At 35.6% G+C, this 14,629-nt stretch overlaps 1 protein-coding gene across 1 annotated transcript; it reads left to right on the top strand.

The window, feature by feature from the left end:
* The first annotated feature begins 7,388 nt into the window (after positions 1–7,388).
* On the top strand, positions 7,389–13,235 carry LOC147385113 (uncharacterized). Its single transcript, XM_086425179.1, has 3 exons — positions 7,389–9,391; positions 10,874–11,907; positions 12,805–13,235. The coding sequence occupies exons 1-3, from the start codon at positions 7,910–7,912 to the stop codon at positions 12,920–12,922; spliced, it is 2,634 nt and encodes an 877-aa protein (XP_086281305.1). The 5' UTR covers positions 7,389–7,909; the 3' UTR covers positions 12,923–13,235.
* The last annotated feature ends 1,394 nt before the right edge of the window (positions 13,236–14,629 follow it).

Genomic DNA, 14,629 nt, shown 5'->3' with positions numbered 1-14,629 from the left:
ATTTAAGTGTAAGTGTTAAGTGCAAGTTGAGTTTAAAAGCTATCTGATTTGTTGTTTCAAATCGCTTGCAATGATTTAATCTTTGGGGGGAGATATTATCTCTTTAGGGACCATTCCCCCTTGCTTTGCGTGCATCATGTGAGACTTTCCTACTTTTAACTATCTTTCCCTTTACTAAAGCAAACCCCAAAATATATAAATATGTGTGTGAAGTATTGGTATTTCTGACTCTTGAACAATTATTTGGCAAATTCTCACCTATACATAGTTATGTATTTGTCGAGGTAGGTACGGAGTCAATTGTGCAAGGACTTGAGATTGTAACTCAATCGATTGATATACTATGTTTCATACATGACGTCGAGATGTGTATATATGTATGTTTAAGGATAAAAATATGAATCTTCATCTGAGCGTACATGTGTAATCCGTTGAGCAAACCCACATTAGTGGCGTAAGTTTAGGTCCTCTCGATAACAAGAAAATGAGGATGACATCGAAAAGATCATAGACTCAAAGGGATTGGGTTCTCAAGTAATTAATGAAGATTCTTAAATAGAAAGTTCTTTGATAAAATGATCATACATAGAAAAAGAAAAGAATCTTGACAAATCCCAAGAATTATAGTAACAACGAAAGCAATAATTGGATTTGTCAAGAGTCTATCGAAGAATACAAGATCTCTAGATATATAGAATAGTTTGAACATGCACTTCATCGACAACTTTCAACTAATAATAATAAAAAAAACAAGAAAAAAAAATTAAAAAGTCTGCTATCTTCTTTGACTTAAACCTATATTATGTTTAATCACAAACTAACTTGTGCATCAGAGTGATTAATGAAGATTCCTAAACAAAAAGTTCTCCGATAAAGATCATGTATAGAAAAAAAAAAATCTTGGCAAATCCCAAGAATTACAGTAACAACGAAAACAATAGTTGGATTTTTCAAGGGCCTATGGAAGAATACATGATCTCTAGATATATATAGAATAGTTCGATCATGCACTTCATCAACAACATTCAACTAATAATAAATAAATAAAAAAAGATGCAAAAGTCTGCCATCTTCTCTGACTTAAACCTATATTATGTTTAATCACAAACTAACTTGTGCATCAGAGTAATTAATGAAGATTCCTAAACAGAAAGTTCTCCGATAAAGATTACGCATATTAATTTTTGTTTTGACAAATTTCAAGAATTACAGTAACCATGAAAGCAATGGTTGGATTTGTCAAGAGCTATCGAAGAATACAAGATCTCTAGATATATAGAATAGTTTGAACATGCACTTCATCAACAACTTTCAACTAATAATAGAAAAATAAGAAAAAAGATGCAAAAGTCTACCATCTTCTCTGACTTAAACCTATATTATGTTTAATCACAAATTAACGTGTGCATCATAATAGACTTATTGACATTCCATTAAAATTAACTGAATAATTACATAACACACCTAAAGATCTTAATCGAAAGACTTGTGTATCAATAGAAATTGAAAGAAGATATTTCCCTCTCAATATGTATGTATGTATGTATGTAAAATAACTCAATGAATGTATATCTAGAAGAAGGTACACATGTGCATGATATTGTTAACGCCCAAAAATATAATCCATAACATATCATGTCAGATGTGGACGGGGCAATGTGAGTGCCATAAAAGTACTTGAAGGAATGGGACCCAATATAATGGTTATATATGAATGCACCATACTCTTTTAACTTGTCTTCTTATGCATGAATGAGACTTGTGACATTACCATCTCCATGAAAAGAAAGAGTAAGGTTTCTTTTTTAATCTCTTTAATGCATCCTGACAAATAATTGGAAGTATTTGAGCTGATTAAATCTCCCATCAACCTATCCACTCCAAAAAGATTGGTGCCATGTTTGGTGCACTCTTAAAACACCATGAACTTTACAAAAAAAAAAAAAATTTGGAAAACTTTTGTTTTGTAAAACTTTGTAGCTTTTCTCGAAGATTTTTCTAATGATATTGATAAAGGCAATCGAGCATCCAATAAAAAATTGAAAAAATTACTTTAAGGACCCTGGTGAATGGATTTATTTTTAAATAGTCCCTAAGATTTATTGCTTAATTGTCCTTCATTATTACTTTTTTATTTAATGTTGAGTTCAACTTTATTTATTGTTGAACTCGATGTTTTTTTTATTTAGTGTCGAGTTTATAAATGTTACTCTCGAACTCGACACTGGCAAAACCCACCAATTTTCAATTTTAGAGTTTTTTCAACTAAATTACATGGAAAGATTGACTAAAAACTTGAGATAACGACTTGTTTACATGATGTTAACCCAAAACAATAATTCTTTATAGATTTTCAACAAAAAACTAAGAAAAAAAAACTTAGTTTTGTACATAGACCTTCAAAATATTTGAAAACGACTTTTTTTCCCTTCTCAAATCCTTTCCAATAGAATGGAGTCTCCAAGACTCAATTGAGATGTTAAAAATCCAAGTTTTTTGGATGAAAACGATGAGTTCAAACGGTTAGGACATTCATTCATGAGGAATGTGGGAGATGAGGTCCAGGGAATGTTAAGAAAAGAAAAGTTTACTAAATAGACTGTTAAGAGACTATTCAAAACTTAAGGACTATTTAGAAAAATGACCCCCCACCAGGGTTCTTTAAGTAATTTTTCCTAAAATTTATAAAATTTTGCTTGGAAAATTTTTGTTTTGTAAAACTTCGTGACTTTTCTCGGAGATTTTTCTAATGATATTGCCAGACGCAATCGAGCCTCCAATAAAAAATTTCAACAATTTGAAAAAGGAGATTAGTTTTGAAAGGTCTTGCTAACATGCATGCTCATGTATTTTTTAATTAATCACTTTGGTTTTGAGACTAATTTTGGATAACCTTGTGTTTTCAAAGTCATAGCATACACCTTGACCTAGGTCTACCCTAATTGACTAAATGCAAAAAATGTGAGGATTATTAAGTGCCCTTGAAAAGGTATATCAAAAGACAAAAATATCCTCACACCTTCATCCTGCCTTATGTCTTAAATCACATCCACAATCGGTTCTAAAACAATTTTTATAAAAAAATGGTTTTCTAAGAAAAATTTGCCAATGTTTGATTATACATTGTGAGAAAAAGATTTCGGGTAACAGTACTAGACAGAAAAAAAAAAAAAAAACAGCATTTGAAACCTTTAGAAAAGAAAATCATTTGCTCTGGGGATCGGTTAAAAAACTATTACCCATCCTCAAGGGGTGTTTTTTCAATGGAAAATAATTTTTCTAGCAAAATATATGGAATCACACACGAAGCCATTGGCATTTTATCTAGAAAACCATTTTCTCACCAATTTTCACAACTTCCAATCATACTCTATGTTTCCATACGACTTGTGGAGCCATAATCAATTTACTAATGATACTTTAGCTAACCCTACACATCCACATTATATACTATATTGCATCATATTCTATGGTGAAATTAAAAATATATATGAAAAAGGTTTTTGACATTCAAGGTTACATTATAAATAATGAGAATTGAATGAATGATTTAAGTAGTTCTCTTTTTATTTATAAAATTCATGGTGCCTATTCTTAGTAGCAAATATCCAAGAATCTTCCTTAATTTCTAGATTTTCCCTTTATCATACTATATCATAATGATGATCTTTGGTGGAATAATTCATAGTGGACTTAATTAATTTATTTTTTGGTTGGCAAGCTAAGATTGAAATTATGTATAAAAAAAAAATATGTGGGTTAATGTTATAAACAAATGCAATAGTCGCATTAGATTTGATGAGACAATCAAGTAAACTTTTTTACATAAATGATCTTATTAGTGTGTGACACACCTAAAAGTATGATGTTGTGTAAGAAAAATACCATATATTTGTTCCTTAAAATCATTTATATATATATATATATATAATGTGAATATATCAAAAAAAGAAAAAGAAAAAAAAGGAAACTTTACTGTCGATATGGCTTTCTATCATTCATCAACTCCATTGACCATTATCTTTCATCTATTCTCAAGAGGTCATGGCGATGATATCTCTGTTTGGGACTATTAAAAGTTAGCCTGGTCACAGTATCACATGACGATGTGGTATAAACACTAAAGTTCTTTATGATTGAAAAGAAAATTTTTAATATAAAATGAGGTCCTTGAAAAATGAATTATGATGTATTAATGCTTATGTTGGAAACAAGGTATCGGTTTTTAAGAAAAGTGAGCAAAGAAGACAAATAAATTCTGATTTTGCAAATGAAAACTAATACTTATCTATAATTAATGGTCGAGGTATAGATGAATCACCGTCCTAAAAGTGAATTTCACCCATACTACGGTATTATAGTTTTGTAGGCATCCACTCTCCAGGGTACAACAACCCACACTCCAAGGAGGGAGGGGGTAGTGCTCCAATTGGAACGCTACAACGAACTTAACTAATTTGTGTGCTCTCTTAATGCAATATTGTAATATAAGAATAACTCTTAATGCAATATTGTAATATAAGAATAAAGATTAATTGACTGTAATAGAGAGAGAAGAAGTTGCTTCTCTTCTACATGATATAAATGTGGTAGGTTTTGACTATAAAAGTCTAAGAGAGAGGAATTTGAATCTTTATCCCCAAAGATTCCCATTTGAAGAATGGAAAAAAAAAAAAAAAAAATCAACAAATGTGCACATTGAAGGTTTGGCTGTTGTTGTTGCAAACCTTTGACTTTTTTGTCCTTCGAATCCAATGTAAAAGGTTTAATTAGTTGAGCAACTAAAGTCAGACTTGTCTTGATTTTGGTTGCATGTGACCGACAATATTGGCCACGAGTTAGGTAAGTTAATTTCCAAACAAATCAGACTATTTTAGGGTAATTTTGATGTACTCCTCAGACTTTTGGTGTATTTTTGAGATGCCCTTGAGTTTTCAAAAGTATATGATATCATCTTTGACTATGGTCTTCTATTAGAAACGAACAAAAAATGACGAGAATACCTTAACTTCAACTTTTGTGAAAAATTCTTGGGATATGTGTAAGAAAAATGAATGAAAAAGAAAATATTTTTAGGTGCACGATCACACCTTTTCCTAAGAAAAAGTGATTTTATGCTTCTTCGAGAACCCTCACCTCCAAAATTATAAACTAACTTAACATTTACTTAGGAAGCTAACGTGGGAATTCATTTTTTCGATAAATTTATATTCCATTGCAGATGAATTCCCTGCAATTACGGAGATTTTTTTTATATTGTTTTTCTCAAAATCCATTATCTTAAGTAGCCTAAATTTGTAAAACTTCCAAGCAAGCAACAATATCAACCTAAAATAGTATTTTATTTTGTTTGATATTTTTATATAAGTAGATTCTAGGATATCTTATTGGGATCTTTAAAATGGTTATTTGAGAGATAAAACCAGGTTCTTATGTGACCTCGAGATCGGCGCTACAAACTTTTAATATTTAGGACCTATATATAAAGGCCCTATCCAAATCAAAAGGTTTGGGCTGATCCAAGTTGGGTTTGGGCTTGGCAAAAATGTTGATGGATTAGACCTAAGTTTATGGGCTTGAATTATGCCCCCCTTAATTCCTTGGCTGGGTTGGCGTGGATACGGGTATGAAAAGATGTGCAAGTTAAATTAATGCGTGTAGTATGCTGGGTTTAGTCCAACATTGGACACAAATTGTCTTGTCTATCTCCTTATAAAATCCTAGGCCTCTCTACTCGTTGTCAATTGGTTGAGTTGGACCCCCAAATTTGTCAGGCTTAGTATTAGTATGAACGAGGCAAGCCGAGCCTTGATACGCCACAAACCAAGGTCACCAAGGAATGCGTCAAAAGCCCATGACCGATCATGAAAAATTAAAATTCAACAATATTATTATTATTATTATTTTGACTTGGTCACAGAAGGTGAGTAAGCACACGGCATAGCTTCTATATTCTTGAATTTTTTGTGCTCTATGTCCTTATGGCGTCCAACCATGTTTTGGAAGCTATATGGATAGGCGATCATGGAAATTTCTTGATAAACGTAGTATAGAGTCAATGAAAAAAACAAAACACACAAACCTCAATCCAATGTTGAAGTTTGTCATTAAATTATTTATATTAATTCTTTGAAATTTTTTTTTTTGTCTACTTGAAGGAGAACCTCAACCTTGGGATGAAATTAGAAAAATCCTCTAGAAATTCCTATTACAAGGACATTGAGATTCTAATACATTTTGTTATTTATATAAATGTTTATATGCATGGTGTGGCAAGTGCATACTTGTCTCATATACTATACACATTGATCACTAAGCATCGTAATTTATTGACTATTATTTGTTTTTGCATTTTTTTTTTGATAACAGAAATGTCCGGACTTACATCCAACTTGGAGGATCAGATGAGCCAAAGATAGAACCAAGGCAAATAGGACCCTCCTTCGGGCCCATGCAACACTTGCGCATCACACGCACACCAGGTACGTGAGGGAGCACCTTCGCTGGTGGCCCAGAGAAAATATCACTCATAGTAAGTATTGAACCAAGGCATACACAATTTACAAATATCTATTTTATTTTTATGAATAATGCAACGTATTCCACACTCCTTTTGGAATGAGAAGTCCTTTCGTTGCACACCAATTCCACAAAAGTTTCCCCAGTGCAATAGGGTAAATTTGGAGATTACCCAATTTCAAACACACAACTGAAAAAGAGCAAAACCCAACTTTTATTTGAGAGATTATATTGTCACGCCAACTTTTGCTAACACCACCCCAAATCATATGTACATCACCAGAGGCAAAGAATTAGCACACATCTTGGGGTGGTTTTTGGTGTGGCAATAAAAACTCTCTTTTATTATTATCAAATAATTTTACTGGAATTGTGTATTTTATTTCAACTAAAATTTATTATTGAACTAAATAAGTAGAATAATTAAACACAAATCTATTTATTTTTATATTTATTATTGAACTAAAATATAATTTTATTTTTATTTTTTACTTTTCAGAAAAAAAAATATATTTTTTTACTTTTCAGAAAAAAAAAAATATTTTTTTAATGACTCAATCCCTCAAATGGGGGACACGACCTTCCTTTCATTCAAGGCAATTCTTATCTCTCTCTATAAACATTTTCACTTTTTCCTCTCAACCTATTTTAATTAACGTTAATGATTTCCTGACTAAACAAATTTCATTCTGTTGTACTCGGATGACGTGGTAAGGACAAAGAACCATTATCTTTTAAATGTGTATCCCGAAGAAAAAGATCTATGGTTCTGTGACCTTAACACGTCATCCGAGTACCGACGAAGTGATAATTAAGGCATTAAATCATCATAAATTTCTCTCTCTTATCGTGTCCTCATTTTTCTTTCTTTCATCTCGGTTTAGAAATTAGTACCAATGACCGACCGACCGACCGAAGGCTTTGAGCAGAAAAACCCCCAAAATCCATTTCTGTCGCCATTGACGACAAATTCGTAAGTTTTTTCGATCTCTAATTTCTAATCTCTTCGATTATTGTGTTTTTGGTTCTGTAGATTTCGATGATTCTTCATTTATGCGTTTGTAATACCAGCTGCACCGTCAAAGAATCGAAGTATTTGAAAACTGTAATCGATTGGTTTCTCACTTAGGGTTTCGAGAAATTGAGGTTCTGAATTGGTGAAATAAGGAGATAATTTATGATCTAGGTTTGAATATCCTGGGGTTTTGGGAAATTAAGCAGTTAGGGTTTGATAAAAACATGGTCTTGGAATACAACCCGGATTGGAACGAATAGGGTTTTTGATTCTTGGTGTTTTTTTGGGGGAATTTTAATAGTCCCTTGCGTTTTCATCGATCAAGGGTTTCGTTTGCATACGACTGGTGGGAATATTGGTGTGGGTTAGAGGATAATGTGTATACTGTGTGTCGTTCAGAAGTGGTCTCGACGGGTTGCAACCATGCTTCCATGGTTAGTAATTCCACTTATAGTGCTATGGGCACTCTCTCAGCTATTGCCCCCTGGTTTTAGGTTTGAGATTACGTCACCTAGGCTAGCTTGTGTTATGGTTCTATTGGTTACTCTCTTCTGGTACGAGATTTTGATGCCAAAGTTATCGTCTTGGCGGGCGCATAGGAGTGCCCGTCTTAGAGAAAGGAAGAAATTTGAAGCTATAGAGATGCAAAAGCTTAGGAAGATGGCAACCCGACGGTGTCGGAACTGCTTAAACCCTTACCGGGAACAGAAACCGGGGGGTGGGCGGTTTATGTGTTCGTATTGTGGTCACATTTCCAAAAGACCCGTTTTAGACATTCCTGGGTCTACTGGATTGGGCACTACTAATTCTGGGATAATTGGGGATTTGGTTGGAAAGGGTGGGAAGATATGGAATGGTGGGAAGGTGTGGTCAGAGAATGGTTGGGCATGCAGACATGATTGGTTAGAGAATGGGAATTTTTACACCGGGTCTTTCTCAGGGAATTCGGAGTTTTTGGGGAAGAATGGTGGTGGGTTTTGTAGTGGTGATGATCGTTGTTTAGCAGAGAAACCGTATTCGGGTTTTGTTTTCGCATGCAGGCTATTGACATCTTTTTTCTTGAGCATAAGGTGGCTTTGGAGAAAGATTTTTGGTGTCACATCTAGTGATGATGCTTTGTTGGATGCAGAGCACAAGTCGAATAAGAGTGAAAATGGGGTTAGTTTTCATGAAAGCAAAGGAGAGAAAGCTCGGAGGAAAGCTGAAGAGAAGAGACAAGCTAGGTTAGAGAGGGAGCTTTTGGAGGAAGAAGAGAGAAAACAACGGGACGAGGTGGCGAGGTTGGTGGAAGAGCGGAGGAGACTAAGGGACGAAAAGATTGAGGTGGAAAAAGAGCATGTCAAATGCTCAACTCCTGATAAGGAAAAATGTAGTAAGAGAGAAGCAGAAAGGAAGCGTCATGAAAGAAGGAAGGAGAAAGACAAAGGGTCTAATAAAAGTAACTCTGATGGTGAGGAGCTTGAAAGGAGGGCTGGCAAGGAAAGTGAAAAGAAGCAAGAATATGACAAGAGGAGTGACATTGAGAAACGGGGCCTTCAGAAAACTGCGACAGAAAATGGGAATGCTATAAAAGTTACAGCTGCAAACAATTTTAGTCGGGGAAGTGGTACTAGATACCTTGATCGCATGAAGGGTTCGTTCATATCTTCATCTAAAGCTTTTAATGGAGCTAGTTTCTTTGGGAAGGGTGTTCATACTTCCGCCAATGTTGTTTCTAGAGCAAGCAAGCCTATTGGTTCTTTTGATAATACCCAAGCTTCTGTGAATAGGGGTGAGGTACAGTCCACTAACCATATACCTGGAAAACAATATTCAAACGGAGATGATAAGATCAGTGAGACCAGTTTCCACCGACCTGTAAGTTATGCACCCCACTAATCTTATTTTATGCCTTCATTTAGCTCTATATTGTTTTAGTAGGGTTGGTTGGAACACAAAACTGGATTATAAACAACAAACTGATTGATGATACCCTCCTGATGATTTAAAAAGGACATGAGGTCCATCATCCCTGTTGGACCCTTGCCACAATCAGCCTCCTTTTGTATTTCCTCTCTTTATAAACTTTTTACACTTATATATATGGGAATGGATCAAGGGACATATGAAAAAACTTATGTAAAAACAATGTAACATTAATAAAATTTCAAAATATGGGTTAGAAGTTTCGGATTGAGCTGATTTTTTGTGAGATGATCTCTATGATGGGAAGATCATCCGAAAAAAAAAAATCAGTCAAATCTGAAACTTCTAACCCCATTAAAAGTGATTTAGAATGTGGGCCGTCGATTTTTTGCCAAATTTTGCCAATAATTTGTAAATCACTTTTGATGGATTTAGAAGTTTCAGATTGAGCTGATTTTTGTGAGGATGATCTTCTCATCATAGTGACCATCCTCGCAAAAAATCAGCTCAATCCAAAATCTCTAACCCATATTTTGAAAAACCATTGTTTTTACATATGTCCCATGAACCGCCCCCTATATATATATGTATAGAAATTTATGAGTTTTAAACCACCCTTTACACGAGCTCATCTTTCCAAGTGTTGAGCTGGCCAAGTTTATCCACTGAGGAGGTTAAGACCATGGTTTAAAATATCGTATCAATTGAATGCTTCGGTTAATGGAAAAAATCGATACAGTGTCAGCTGATACATTCGATAATCGATACCAACCGATACATTCTGATACTTACCCGATACATTCCCGAAACATTCAATGTTTCTTATTAGTCTTGTATATATGTATGGAAATTTATGAGTTTTAAACGACCCAATACATGAGCTCATCTTTCCAAGTGTTGAGCTAGCCAAATTTATTCACTAGGGAGGTTAAGATCATTGTTTAAAATATCGTATCGATTGAATGTTTCGGTTGATGGAAAAAAATTGATACAGTATCGGCCGATACATTCGATAATCATTTGATAATTGATACAACCCGATACATTCTGATACTTAACCCGATACATTCCTGAAACATTCAGTGTTCCGTATTAGTCTTGGCCGATGTCGATACGTATCGACTGATACATTCCAATATTTAAAACATGGTTGAGATTATACTGCCAGCTATTATTGCCCTCACCCCACCACACCAAATAATAGAAAAAGAAAAACGAACGATAAGAACAAAAACTCCTGCTAGTCCACAGTTTTTTCACTGATGTAATCGTCAGGAATGATGAGCTAGTGAGCCACATTTACGATAGGCTGGTGGGATCGTATGGGGTGAGGAGTTCAGGTCTTTATGTGTGTTAATATCCTCACAAAAAAAATTGGAGGCATTCCTGGCTTTCTTAATAGCTGTTGTTTACTGTTTGCTGATTATATCTTAGGCTGAGTCAGAAATGCAACCACGAGCATCCCCTAAAAAGTCATGGCAGCAATTATTTACTCGTTCACCATCAGTTCCTCCATTCTCCATTGCAAATGTCATAAGTAGATCGAATCAAGAGCCTCAACCTGAAGCTGAAAGCTTGTATTTACATGGTCCAACATCACCAGCACATCCTTTAGTTGACCCGATCCATCCTGGCCTATCTATGCCTCCCACTTTTACTCCCTTTCCTACTGTTTCAACAAGTATGATTTCTTCTTCAGTGTCTGAATCAATATTTCCTCTTGTTGGAGAACCATCGCATGATTTTATATCTGAAGAACCAGAAATTTTTGAAGATCCGTGTTATATTCCTGATCCAGTGACGTTACTTGGGCCAGTGTCAGAGGCACTCGACAATTTTCCTTTAGACCTGGGGACTGGGTTTATGCAAGATAGAGAATTGGAAAGGCATCGGGTTCTAAAGAATGTATCGGCTTCTGCAGAAGTTAGTAAGCGATCTCCAATTGAGTCCCCTTTGTCACGATCACGAGTCATTGAAGAAAGGCATGCCAATTCTAGTCCATTTCCAAGTAACCCAAAAACTCAGAATTTGAATGCCTCACCTTTGAAAGAATCTAATAATGCACATGAGCAGGGAACGTGGCAGATGTGGGACACACCTTCACTTTGTCAGGATGGACTCGGTTTGGTAGGCAGTACTGCTAGCTGGCTTCATCCTTCTACCCACAAGGTTATGTCACCACCGTTTTCAAAGGAGAACCAAGCCCTTCCTGGCATCCTTTCTCCAGAGAGAGTTCATATTGGTAAAGGCCAAAATAATGGGATTGCGATGTTTAGTCCTCTTGGTCCTGGCTCAAATGATAATGATCCGTGGTCACAGAAAAGTGTATTACAGCCATTATCAGGTGATGGAGAAAACCATTTACCTCCACTTGTCCCACGGGAGGAGATTTCTCATAATGAGGTGACTTATGGTAGATCAGCAACCAGCCATCCATTTGAACCTTCTCCAGCTAATTGTTGGACCAAGTGAGTACCGGGTAACCTGAATCCTTTTTGTTTTAGACAGATCTGTAAATGTATTGTGTTGTTTGATTGTCGCTCACAGAGTAAAGTTTTTAATGGCTTTTTGATAATGCTGGACCTGTTATTGTTCTGAATTCTATCTGTACATCTTTTGTTGCATTGTGGCTTTATTCCGCTATATATGTAGTAATTTGTTTAAATTTCTTTAGAAGTATCAAATTCTTTGTTCTCTTTAAGGGAGGTGTTTTTATAGTTTTTTTTCCCCTTCTAATGTTTTGTGGGTTCAGGTTGGTCTTTATGTATTTGGTTCTTTTAGTTATTTGTCGGGACATTCTCTTATGAAGATAATATTCTTTTGCTGGCCAATTTGCAATCACGTACTCCGATTATAACAGTTTAAAAATAGTTTCTATCTAGAACCCAGATTGATTTATTGCTGAATATTAATAAAATACAGGAAAAAAGCAGAAAAGATGCCCTACAAATGGAGAATTGAAGGACTTGACATTTTCATTACTAATCTACAATAGGAGTAGGACAAATGGTTGTCATCTGATCCCGATCCAACATTTTCATTACTAATCTACATTACAACTTGAACCATAGTGTCCTAAGATCTAATTTACTAAACAAGAAAGAGGGGTAGCAGAGGTGATTCCTTCTTTATTGCTTGGTTGGAAGTTGGAACCATCGTATTTTTAAATTTGATTTCAAGTTATTTCAGGGTCTGGGTTTTGCACTTTCTCTTACTCTATACCTCCAAGAATTCTCTTTTTACTCAGCTGTTCAATGCTTTTGCTTCCTGTTTGTTTTCTTAAACTACTTGTAGAAAAGATTGCTTTATGATGATGGTTCCGACTCCATGCTCATCGATGTTATGTTTCTTCTGTGATATTGCAGAAAGGATTGGGCTGTGCATGGTTCAGGAGAAGGTGTTGGAAACTTGGCTCCGGCAAGACCTCATATTGGGGGCTTATTTTCCACCCCAGATGCAGAGTCACTTTGGTCATTTAATTGAAAAAAAGAAAAAGAGACGACACTTGGATCCCACGTGTATTCCCATGAAAAACAGGAAGCCTGTTTTGGGGGGAGAGTACTTGATGCTTTGTACCTTCTTAAACGAGAATGATGTTCACTTACATTTGCATTGATAGGGAGAGAGAAATAGATAGATGGCATGCATCGGATACTGTTGTATTGGTCTCGTAGGACAGGTTTAGTCAGTCAATGTATGTGACACACCTTACTTTTTGAGTTAAAAATATGATGTAGCAGTACTACTATGACCTTTACAAATTTAAACTCACCTACTTTGCTTGACTAGTATTCCAGTTTACTTTCTCTCGTTGTTCACTCTTCCAAGATCCGTCGAGATCAGATTAGAAAGGCTCATGAGGGATTTTTTGTGAAATGATAAGAATGGCAAGAAGAAGTATCATTTGGCCAGATGGAAAGTGATTTGCAAGCCAAAAAAGAATGGTGGGTTGGGCATTAGGGGGCTTAGATTAGCTAATTGAGCGCTGCTAGGAAAGTGGCTTTGGAGGTTCGGTGAGGAGAGGGGTAGTTTGTGGAGGAAGGTTGTTATGGCTAAGTACGGGGAGAGAGGGTTTGGCTGGTATAGCGGTGAGTCTAGAGATTCGTATGGTTGTTGTGTTTGGAAAGGAGTTTTGAAAGTGAGCAAGGATTTTGAGAATGGGATTAGGTTCAAAGCGGGGTTGGGAGACAGAATCAGATTCTGGGAAGACAGTTGGTGTGGTACTTTGGATCTAGCGACTCAATTTCCGTCTTTGTACGTTTGTTCTATGAAAAAGAACCAATCTATCCAGCAATGTTTGATTCGTAACGAGACCGGCGCTACCTGGGATTTGGGGTTTAGGAGACACTTTAATGATTGGGAATTAACTGAAGTTACATCTTTCCTTGATCTCTTGCATACGATTCATCTCAATGAAAGCGAACATGATAGGTGGGAATGGACAAGGGCTAAGAACTTGAGATTCTCTGTCAGGTCCTTCCATAAGTGGCTCATTCCTTTTGCTGAGCATTCTGGTGCGGTTTCTATCATTTGGTTCAAGTCAATTCCCTCTAAAATTTCCTTTTTTGTTTGGTTGGCTTCTCTCGGAAGGATTCTTACGACGAATAATTTAATAGCTCGAGGTTGGATCACCCCAAATTGTTGTCCTCTTTGTTTGAGGGAAGGGGAATCTGTTGATCATATCTTAATTCATTGCTCATTTTCTTTTAGTATTTGGTCAACATTCCTAGGTCTTTTTCGGATTAGTTGGGTCTTCCCTCGGAAGTTCTCTTCCTTACTAGTAGAATGGACCAGTATCGATTTCCATGACAAAAAACGTGTCCTGTGGACTATGCTACCTTCGGCTATTGCTTGGGGGGTTTGGAACGAGAGAAATAACAGGGTGTTCAATAGCAAGGTTAGAAGCTCTCATTCAGGATTCTTAGAAATCCTGGGCTTGTTATACTGGTGGTCCAAGCAGAACATGGAGTTCGCGGGGAGTTCTTTTGATGACTTTGTTTTTAGATGGAACTCTTTGTGCATTAATTAAGACTGTATTTGTTTCTTTTTTCTTTTTGGTGCGTTGTGGGAGGCTCTCTCGGCCTCCTTGTTCTTTATTTTGTATTTTTTCCTCTCATTAATATATTATACTTTTCAAAAAAAAATAGTTGCACTAATCATCATCAATGTTGTATCGATAGTCTCTCACTT

Source organism: Akebia trifoliata, chromosome 15 (genome assembly GCF_017979445.1).
Source record: "Akebia trifoliata isolate Shusen 1 chromosome 15, ASM1797944v1, whole genome shotgun sequence".
Lineage (NCBI taxonomy): Eukaryota > Viridiplantae > Streptophyta > Magnoliopsida > Ranunculales > Lardizabalaceae > Akebia > Akebia trifoliata.
This window is presented reverse-complemented; position numbering and strand designations above follow the sequence as displayed.

What these genes read in the sequence shown, in the direction of transcription:
- LOC147385113 (XM_086425179.1), top strand. Translation starts at nt 7,910, where the DNA reads ATGTGTATACTGTGTGTCGTTCAGAAGTGGTCTCGACGGGTTGCAACC. An exon ending in AGACCAGTTTCCACCGACCT is followed by an intron (nt 9,392 to 10,873) that starts GTAAGTTATGCA and finishes ATTATATCTTAG; the next exon opens with GCTGAGTCAGAAATGCAACC. An exon ending in CCAGCTAATTGTTGGACCAA is followed by an intron (nt 11,908 to 12,804) that starts GTGAGTACCGGG and finishes GTGATATTGCAG; the next exon opens with AAAGGATTGGGCTGTGCATG.